Genomic DNA, 10,716 nt, shown 5'->3' with positions numbered 1-10,716 from the left:
AGAGACGAAGGAGAAGAAAGCTTAACGAGCAAATCCTGTTTAATTAAGAGACTGTCTTCACAGCAGGAGGCAAGTGAGAGGTCAATAGCAGGCTGGACCCTCACAACTCTTCGAGCCAGGCTTCCACGGACTCCCAGAGGCGCTCAGCTTCTCTTCTCAGGAATAATGAATAAGTCTTTAGACAGGCAATAGAGGAAGCATGAGGGTACCACAAACCTTTCCAGGGTGTCAAAAGGAAAATGGTTTTCTTTCCAGAAGTCTCATCATAAAACATGGACGGAAGGGTGGGAAAGTTGAGAAAAAGCCCCCGAGAACCGGGGCGAAGGGGGTAAACTGGTCCAGCTCAGTCCTGTCTGCGCCCAGTGAGAGGGTCTGAAACTCCGCGGAGCCCTTTCTCACTTTGCTTCAGGATTTTCATCTCAGCTGCTTTTTCCTAAGGTTGGTTAAGCTGTGCGCCGCCCCACCTCATAAAATGGTTGTCTCTCAGGAGTGAAGACTCCAGCGGCCCCCTCACTCGATTGAGACCCCTCACCGGGCTGGCTCCCCTCGGCCCCTTCCCCCACCCCACTCCACAGCACCCAGCGCTGGCAAATCGCGCGATTCCAGTGCAAAGGAGGCAACCCAGGAGGGTGCGGCGGGCCGAGGCGCACACACTTGGCCGGCTTCCGGCAACTCAAGGGTTACGACCAGGCGGCGGCGCGCGCCGAGGGGAGAGGCGGTAGCTGACAGGTGGCGCCTGCGCACTGGGAGCGCTCATTGTGCCCCGCAGCTGCCGAACCGCCCGCCCGCCCGCCGCCCGTTCGGCGCGTCAGTCGGCGAGAGTCTGGTGGTGGGTGCGGAGTCTGCGGCCGTTCCCGCGGCCTCCTCCTCCTCCCCGTTCCCTTCATCCCCACCCCGCACCCCTTTCCCCATCCCGGCTCCGTCACCCTCCCGCCCCCCACACTCAGGACAAGAATGCCCTGCCCGGAACAACCCAGCAGCGCCTAGATGGCTTTGGTCACGGTCCAGCGGTCACCTACCCCCAGCACCACCTCCAGCCCCTGCGCCTCGGTGAGTCCTTCCTGGCGGCCGCTCCGCTTGCTTCTGTCACTGCGGCTCCGCTTTGCCTCAGCGGGTCCCGCCGAACGCCACTGCGCACGCGCCGCGCCGCTTCCCAGGCCTTGGCAGTCGGCTGCCGCGAACCCCCCACACCCCCATCTTAAAGACTAGCAGCAGGAACTACAAGACGTTGATTTTTGCCCCCATCACCCTGAGCACCTAGCTCCTCACAGTCCTCGCCCTGAAATCCCCTGTGGCATGCCTCCCTATGGCTTGAGCACTTCCTTTTGGTAATGAGTCATTCTTGCTTTTCACCCTCCCCCTTCTTTTACCCTCTGTTGCTCTGCGGCAGGGAGGGGACCGTGAGCCTCCTGCGTTGCCCCTTACCCACACCCACATCTCTTACCCACACCATTTCATAGACCCGTTCAGTATTTGCACACTGCACACCCTTCTTCGGACTCGCCAGGGTGTGTGCCTTCCCCTAGTCACTTGCTGGCTTTCTTGTGCTCTGTACTGTTCAGGCTTTGAACTGCCCAACGGTAGTTACTCCTTGGTTTCTTCCTCCTGCCCCCCCCACCCCAAAGGGTGGCAATGATCTCTATTTCGTGGACCTCTTAACCTTTCCTTTATGAGGTCCTGAAGCATCTGGTGCTGCTTGGTGATCAGTGCCAAATTATTTCCATCTTACAGATATTTATGCCTTACACTCATTGCTCATGATCATTCTCGTTATAAGGTCGTGTTTGTATGACTCGTTACCTCAGATGCCTATGCCAATAAAGCATGCTCTCAGAAGGAGAATACCCAGTAACCAGCCTTTCCCCGCTGGGCCCGTCTTTGCCTTCTCTCCTCTCACCACCCCCACTCTTTTACACTCCATTCTCTTAGGCTTTCGTTTTTGAAAATATTTATTTTTAAAAACAATATATTGCACCAGTGGGGCGAATGGGCTTTAAAAAACAAACACTCAGATGTTTTAGAGAGAAATAGACTGAATGAAAATGTGAGCAACTGGGAAAACCACCTTGAACTACTTGCAGAACTGTAATTTTAAAAACTGTTGGTGGATTTAGTAGTATCAAGTTGCAAAAAAAGGTATTTAATAAACACTGTACCACTCTCCATTGTAACAAAAATCAGTCAGGTTACTCTTAATATTTGTATGTTAACTGAAGTGTGAGCTTTGATATCCTGAAATTTGCTGGCTTGTCATTTCAGTATAATTTCCTGAATTTCAAAGTTTTGTTGTGTATGGTTGTGGTTTCTTCTTTTCTGAGCTTTAATTGCATTTTGTGTGACCAAATTGACAACTATATCTTAATTCAATAAGTAATTTTATTTCAAAGGTTAACATATCTTGGGTTGTTTCAGAGAGCAGAACTGGGATTCTTGGTTCAGGGAGGCAGATTTCCAGTGATTGTAAGGAAGAATTTGTAACAGTGGAGTGCACTGCCTTGCAAAATAGTGAGTGCACATTGCTGGAAATATTCAAGCAAAGGCTGGAGAACATTTTGCCTGGGAGGTGATGTAAAGAATTCCTGCAGTGGGGGACTTCTATTTCTAATCTAAGATTTTGTGATTTGAGAATACTTGTACTTCAAAGCTGGTAAAACATTTTAGGGTCATCTGAAGACAAGTATCATAGGAATAAAAATTTAATATAGTTTATTCTTATGTGTAGTACTTTATGCTAGTTTTTGGAAAGTCATTAACATACCATCAAACCTTCTTAATTCACTCCACTAGGAAACTCTTTGGTTTGTGGTTACTAGGCCTGATTTTGAATAAATTGATTGAAAGTTACTAGAGTCATACAAATAAACTGGAAATCAGTACTATAGTAACATTTATTTTCCTTGGGCATTGTTGAAAATAGTTTATGCTATGATAATATATGTATATCAAGTTGTCATCATACTAATTTACTTGAAGTGAATGATTAGTATGCAGTAAGACCGTGTACACTTGATATGACTTCATTAGCCAAAACTTGAGTTACTTTCGAATCTTGAGGTATATTAATAGTCACTTTTGACATAGGTAATTAAATTGATCGCATAATAAGCTCCATTGTTGAGCTGAATCACTAATATTTCTATATGTACTAGCCTGGTTATTTCAGTTGTTTATACTTGACCCTGTATGCAAAGGAATCCTAAGGCTGGTGTAACAATCAGCATTATTAGCATAACTAATAAGCCGGCTTCCTTTCCCTTTAAATTGTCTCCCTTTTGGACTTCATCCAGAATTGTGTTCAGCTGAGTTGTTTCGAGGTCCTTGTACTCTAGCATTTGGCTGTTGTCTGACCTCCATATATTTTGCTGTTCTATCTCTTGCTGCATGAATAGGTTGGGTCGTTTGGTGTAAAATAGCAAAAAGAACCTAGAGAACCATGAAAGAAGAGATTTAATTTTGTGAGGCTGGAAATTTACATTTTTTAATTAATCACTTTGGGCACGCTGTTAATACTTTTTCACTATAGGATGCAGGGCATTTTAATACTGCCAGCTCTTTAGTGTTGTTTCATCAGGCATTAAACAATATGCTAGGTGTGAGTGACCATTGTAGATACTAAGATGTATAAGAAATTGACCCGTTCATCAGGATCTTGCAATCTGGGGGGCTGGGGCATTGGAGGAAGAACAAACATGAGGTAAGAGGGAAAAGAAGAAGGAGGGGAATGATACTGTAGGTACGTGAAGGGTTTGTAATGGCCATAAGTATTATCTGAATTCAGATTAAGATAAATTCACTAATGGCAATGTTAATAATAAGAGTAATAACAATATCTAACATTTCTTGGGTCCTCATCTATGCCAGGCATCATGTTAAGTGCTTTACATGAATTAATTCATTTACTTTACACAGTATGCCTTAGGGAAGTTGCTCTTATCCCCATCTTAAAGATGAAGAAGCTGAGGCAAAGAGTTTTAAGGAATATATGCAGTGTCACTCAGCCAGTAAGTGACTGGAGTTATAATTCAAACCCAGACATGTCTAACTTTAGAATCTGCCATCTTTTCCTCCTTGGTGATGAAAAAGTATGCCTAGTAGGTGGCTCTCAAACTAGTTCTTGAAGGATGGATTGAATTTCTATAGGCCAAGAGAGAAACTGTGAAGAAGAGAGTATTGCAAGTGAAGAGAAATTGTGTACGCCAAAACTTAGAGGCAGAAGAGTACAGGGCATATCTGAAGGAATTAAATAGACCAGTTTGAGGAAGGATTTGTTTGGGAGAGTAGTAAGAGATAAAGGTGAGGAGGCAGCTAGGATTGCACAGGGACTACTGAGCTTGGGAGTTTGGAGTTTGAACTTGATGGAGAAGGTAATGAAGAGTCTGCTGAGGTTTTGAGTAGACATGATCACAGTGGTATTTTAAGTTTTTTTTTTTTTTTTTTGAGACAGTCTCACTCTGCCATTCAGGCTAGAGTGCAGTAGCACAATCTCGGCTCACTGCAACCTCCGCCTCTTGGGCTCAGGCGATCCTCCCACCTCAGCTTCCCCAGTAGCTGGGACTACAGGCACGCACCATCACGCCTGGCTAATTTTTGTTTTTTTTTTGTTTTGTTTTTTGTAGAGATGGGGTTTCGCCATGTTACCCAGGCTGGTCTCGAACTCCTGGGCTCAAGCCATCTGCCCACCTTCGCCTCCCAAAGTGCTGGAATTACAGGCATGAGCCACCACACCAGGTCTATTTTAAGAAAATTGATCTAGTAGATATGAGCCAGAGAACTTTGAGAAAGAGAGAGAGGCCATGAGTGGAGCCAGTGAGAGGCTGTTCTAGAAGCTCAGGTGTGAGGTAATAAATGCCCAAACTGGGATTTTGAAGTGGTAAAGGAAAGAAGGAGGCAGATGTGAGGGGTTGTGGAAAAGACTTGGGAACTGACTAGATTTGAGGGGAGGGATCAGAGATGCCAACTCTTAGGATAGATATTGTTCTTCTTAGATAATAGATGTTTCCTGATTACTAGAAGGCAATATAAGAATCATCTTTGTCTCTTTCTGTTCTTTCTGGTATAAATTTTTTTAAACCTTCTTTTTTATTTTAAAAAATGTATTACTTTTTAATGGACAAAACATTTATGGTATAAAACATGATGTTTTAATATATGTGTACATTATGGAATAATTAAGTAAGGCTAATTAACATCTATCACTTCACCTAGTTAGCTTTTTTTGTGGTGAAAACATTTAAAATCTCACAGCAATTTTCTTTCTTTCTTTCTTTCTTTCTTTCTTTCTTTCTTTCTTTCTTTCTTTCTTTCTTTCTTTTTTCTTTTTAAAGATGGGGTCTCACTGTAGCACAGGCTGGAGTGCAGTGGCACAGTCATAGCTCACTGCAGCCTCAAGTTCCTGGGCTCAAGTGATCCTCCTACCTCAGCCTCCTGAGTATCTGGGACTGCCCAGCTAATTTTAATTTTTTTTCTTTGTAGAGATGGAGACTTGCTTGGGGACTTGCTGCCCAGGCTGGTCTTGAACTCCTGGCCTCAAGGGATCCTCCTGTCTCAGCCTCCTAAAGAATTGGGATTATAGGCATGAGCCACTGTGACCGGCTACAATTTTCAAGTCTACAATACATTATTATTGACTATAGAAACCATATTGTACAATAGCTCTTCATAACTTACTCCTCCTGTCTAATGGAGACTTTGTACCCTTTGACCATCATCTCCTCCCCATTCTCCCACCAATCCCCAATCTGGTGTGAGTTTTCTGAATTGATACCTATATTGATCCAGGGTTAAATAAACACAGTATAATACTATAATAGTATTTTAGTTTTCTGTAGTGCCCTGTACTTTTCAGAGTGGTTTTTGGTGTGTGTGTGTTTGTGATCTAATTTAATTCTCAAGCAGCCTCAAAAGTTACGCAGGACAGGTACCACAGTTTAAAGACTTGGCTGAAAGTGACAAAACTTGTGGGTGTAATAACTGCATAGAACTAAGTTCCTTGGCTCCTGGTTTATATCTCTTTCCATGATGTGGTAAGAGAAACAGCATATGCAGTTTCTGATCCTGAGACTTGACTGCCAGTTGAATAAAGGTGCAAGATATGAAACACAATCAAGAACTCACAGTCTCTTTGGAGATCATTTATATTGCAACCTTGACTACCTAGAACAGAATCATCTAAGTTTATGCAAATCATTTTAGGTGATAGCTTTGTTTGAAGCCTATTAACTCTTAATTTATACATAAATCTTATAAATGTGGATGTTAAGTTTTCTTATTCTCATATTTCCAAAAGCAGCATAAGAATGGAAAATTACAGGTGCTGCTAAAGGCAGGTTCCCTATAGTGCTGGGAAAAAATACCTGTTGGTTTCACCACAAGGGAAAAGGGGGGGAAAAAACCCACAAGTAGCTGGCATAATAAAAAAAGTGAGCAATTCTTGCCTAATTAATATAGGGACAGATAGCCCTCTAGGACCCAGTAGTTCCTGACAGCTACTATTATATGTTCCTAATGATGATTCTGAATCATCATAAGAAGGCTTACTCTTGTTTTAAATCTTGATTTAAGCCATCAGGATTGAGTGTGGTGTATTTTTAGATAGATGTCCATCTAAGTTTCACCAAAGTTTTGACATTTAAGATGCACATTCTAATTAATGCGTAAATCCATTTACATATGCATCTTATTTCTTGATGCTGAATAAATATTATTGAGTTATATGCACATATGGATTAAATATAGCACACCTCTCTCACTAGCTTGAGAAAATAAAGCCAAGGCAGATATGAAATTGATTTCTGTTAAGTATAAACACAAGTGATGCTTTTCCTGATTTAGGCACCAGTGACAGAGGAAAAAAAAAAAAGTGATGCCTTTGAATTTTTTGAAGACAGCTTTAGAAATTTTCATGAACTCTAGAAATGACTATTGTAGGAAATCCAGAAATATAGAGAAGTACAGAAAAGATTTTTAAAAAAAGACATATACCATTTATTTTATAAAGCTGAAGTACTGCTGTATATATATAATTTTATATCTTTTTTTTTTAGAAGTTTGGTATCTATCACAGATGTATTGCTGTATCATTTAAATGACCGCATTCAGTAGTTTTTGTTTGTATGTTTTGTTTTGCTTTTTTGAGACAGTCTCACTCTGTTGCCCAGACTGGAGTGTAGTAGCATGATCTCAGCTCACTGCAACCTCCGCCTCCTAGGTTCAAGCGATTCTCCTTTCTCAGCCTCCCAAGTAACTGGGACTACAGATGTGCACCACCATGCCTGCCTGAAGTTATAGGCTTACAGGCGTGAGCCACTGCACCAGGCTCCATTCAGTAGTTTTATTTCTTTCTAACCATTCCATTCCATTATTGGTTGGCATTCAGTTTTTTCCCAACCCCCCTGCCCCCAGCTTTTTTTTTTTTTTTGAGACAGGGTCTCACTCTGTTGCCCAGGCTGGAGTGTAGTGGTATAATCACAGCTCACTGAAGCCCTGACCTGGGCTCAAGTGATCCTTCCATCTCAGCCCAGCCAAAAAGCTGGGACCATAGACATGCACCACCATGCCTATCTAAAGATTTTATATTTTGGAGAAACGGGGTTTCATCCTGTTGCCCAGGCTGGTCTCAAACTCCTGGGCTCAAGCAATCCTCTCACCACAGACTTCCAAAATGCTGGAATTACAGATGTGACTCACCACACCCAGCCCTTGTTTTTCTATTATAAATTACATTACAATGAACATCATTGGCTAGAAATATTTGGCTCAGTTTGGAACATTTATTAAGATTTCAAGAAATTCAATTACTAGATTATAGGGTATAAACAATTTTAAGGCCAGGCACAGTGGCTCATGCCTGTAATCCCAGCACTTTGGGAGGCCAAGGCGGGCGGATCACAAGGTCAGGAGTTTGAGACCAGCCTGGCCAACATAGTGAAACCCTATCTCTACTAAAAATACAAAAAATTAGCCGGGTGTGGTGGTACATTCCTGTAGTTCCAGCTACTTGGGAGGCTGAGGCAGGAGAATTGCTTGAACCTGGGAGGCAGAGGTTGCGATAAGCTGAGATTGTGCCACTGCACTCTAGCCTGGGTAACAGAGCGAGACTCTGTGAAAAAAAAAAAATTGTTTTAAAGACTTCTGTTATATATTTATACTTTCTAGAAAGGTTATTTCAATTAATGTTTATTCCAGCTAGCATAGTATAGGAATGCTCATTTTTCCTAACCTTGTTTACACTGAATATTCTCATTTCATTTTCATTTTTGAGTTGGTGTCTTGCTATTTTCCAGGCTAGTCTTGAACTCTTGGGCTCAAGCAATCCTCCCACTTCAGCCTTCTGAGTAGCTGGGATTATAAGCCCACACCAATGTGTCCAGCCTCATTTCATTTGTATTTTAATCACTACTAATTTTTTAGGATAAAGGGTAGTACCTAGTTGGTTTGATTTGTATTTTATTATTAGGTCAGGTATTTTTCAAATGCTTATTAGGCATTTACATTAAAGTTTTTGAAAATATATATTTTTTGAGGTATAATCTACAAACTCTGAAATGTACCTGTTTTAATAAGTATACAATCCAATTATTTTTAGTTAACTTAGAGTTGTGCAACACTCACTTCAATTGTATTTCCTTTTTATAAGCTATTCTTTTCAGTTTGTGTACCCTCTTGATGTATTATGAATATTAACTATTATATTTGTTACAAACTAAGTGCTTTTAAATTCAGTTTGTATTATTCTTAGAATAAAGTCTATAATTAAATTGCTAGTGATCCTTAAATGATCCAGCCTTGCTTACCTCTTCAGCCCTGTCTCTTCCCAAGTCCCTGCCTTGCACACCGCTCACAGTTAAGCTGACGTGCCCATGCTCCCTTTGGTCTTTAGGCTTTTGCACATGCTGTTTCCTTACCTGGAACACTTTTCCTTCATCTCTCTACCTAACTATTTCCTACTCATCCTTCAGGTCTCAGCTTAAATGTCACTTCTTCTGGGAAGCTTCCCTGACTCTACCCCCTCAGACCATGGTAGGTGCTCCTTCTACACACAGCATAGCACCGTATACTTACCCATGGTGGCTCTTATCTTTTTACTGTACTTGTTTTATTACTTATCTCCCCCACTAACCTATAAGTCAAGGACTGGGTCATTTGCATATTTTTGTATTATCAGGGCTCAAAAGTATTTGACTCATGGGGCTGGGTGCGGTGGCTCACGCCTGTAATCCCAGCACTTTGGGAGGCTGAGGTGGGCACATCACCTGAGGTCAGGAGTTTGAAACCAGCCTACTAAATATACAAAAATTAGCCGGGTGTGGTGGCAGGTGCTGGTAACCCCAGCTACTCCTACTGAGGCAGGAGAATCGCTTGAACCTGGGAGGCGGAGGTTGCAGTGAGCCAAGACCTCGCCATAGCACTCCAGCCTGAGCAACAAGAGCGAAACTCCCTCTCAAAAAAAAAAAAAAAAGTATTTGACACATGGATCAATGGATGATCAATGGATATAGTCATATTTAGCAATCTTTTCTATTTTGAGTTCTTCTACTGTTTTTAAGCATAGACAGATATCTTGAGAAGCCCAAAGGATATGATCACTTTTAAGACTTTTGATACATGTTGCCAAATTATCCTGTGGAAAGGTTGAATCAATCTTTGTTTACAAGCGTTGTATAAAAATGTTTCAGTGTACTCTCACAGCCTTAAATATCATCATCATCATAGGGATATTTATTGAACACTTACTGTGTACCGGACACTGTGTTGTGTCCTGTGTGCATCATGTTGCTTAATTTTCACATCACTCCTGTGGGGTAAGCATTATTGTTCTCTTGATTTTACCGAGAAAATAGACTCAGATAAGTGAAGTGAATTGTCCAGGGTTATAGGCCTGGTGTCTGACCTCAGAACCCCTTCTCTTAATCACTAGTATTTTATTGTTGTTTTAATTTACATTTTTAAAAACCAGAGGCTAAACATTTTTTCAAATATTTACTATTATGTTTTATTATATATTCCTTGTTTTGTAAATCATTCATGTTCTTTGCCCAGCTTTCTTCATGGCTATTTATTTTTTTTTCATATTGATGTGTAAGTATTCTTTATATACTAAGAGTATTAACCTTTTTCTGTTATGTTGCAAATTTTCCTCTGCTTTTTCATTTGCCATTTTGTTTTATTTTATTTTATTCATTTGTATATACAGACATTTACAAAATTTTAATACCATCAATCCAGTCTTGTGTGTGGATTTTTAAAATTATTTTTCTTAGTTCACTTTTCCATCAATAAGAATAGAAATATTCTACTTACTGAAAAAATTTGGACCTATATGTTTTAAAGCTATTTATAGTATTATTTTTATATCTTTTAATTGTCTGAAATTAATTTTACTACATGATGTGAAGTAAGGATTATGTTTATTTTGTTCCAAATAGCAGCTTGTCTTAGATCATTATATGAAACAGTCACTCCTTTTCTCCAATGGTGTGGAACTCTTCCTTGGGAGGTACTAAATTCCCAAATACTTAATTCAGGTATAAGCTGAAGTGTGTTCCATTGAAGTTCCATTGCAAGTCTCATATATTACTTAGTATTTATTAAATTGCATGCATAGAAAATAAACTTTAAACTAGCTTACATTTTGAATTTTCACTCAAGTACCTGGGAAGCCCAGAGAAAGAGAAGGCCTTTGGTCCTCAAAAAGTATCTTCAGGTTTCTCATCTCTT

The 10,716-nt window shown here is 40.9% G+C and overlaps 1 protein-coding gene across 2 annotated transcripts in view; it reads left to right on the top strand.

Annotated features, from left to right (window-relative positions):
• Positions 1–755: 755 nt before the first annotated feature.
• SSH2 (slingshot protein phosphatase 2) overlaps positions 756–10,716 on the top strand; it is a 303,418-nt gene continuing 293,457 nt past the window's right edge. For both annotated transcript variants that reach the window (XM_025363691.1, XM_025363690.1), the window contains exon 1: positions 756–1,050. In XM_025363691.1, coding sequence (XP_025219476.1) covers positions 988–1,050 — 63 coding nt within the window. In that variant the 5' untranslated portion in view covers positions 756–987. The remainder of the gene's footprint in view (positions 1,051–10,716) is intronic.

This window comes from Theropithecus gelada, chromosome 16 (assembly GCF_003255815.1).
Source record: "Theropithecus gelada isolate Dixy chromosome 16, Tgel_1.0, whole genome shotgun sequence".
NCBI lineage: Eukaryota > Metazoa > Chordata > Mammalia > Primates > Cercopithecidae > Theropithecus > Theropithecus gelada.
The sequence above is the reverse complement of the archived record's forward strand: the minus strand, read 5'-3'. Positions and strand labels throughout refer to the sequence as shown.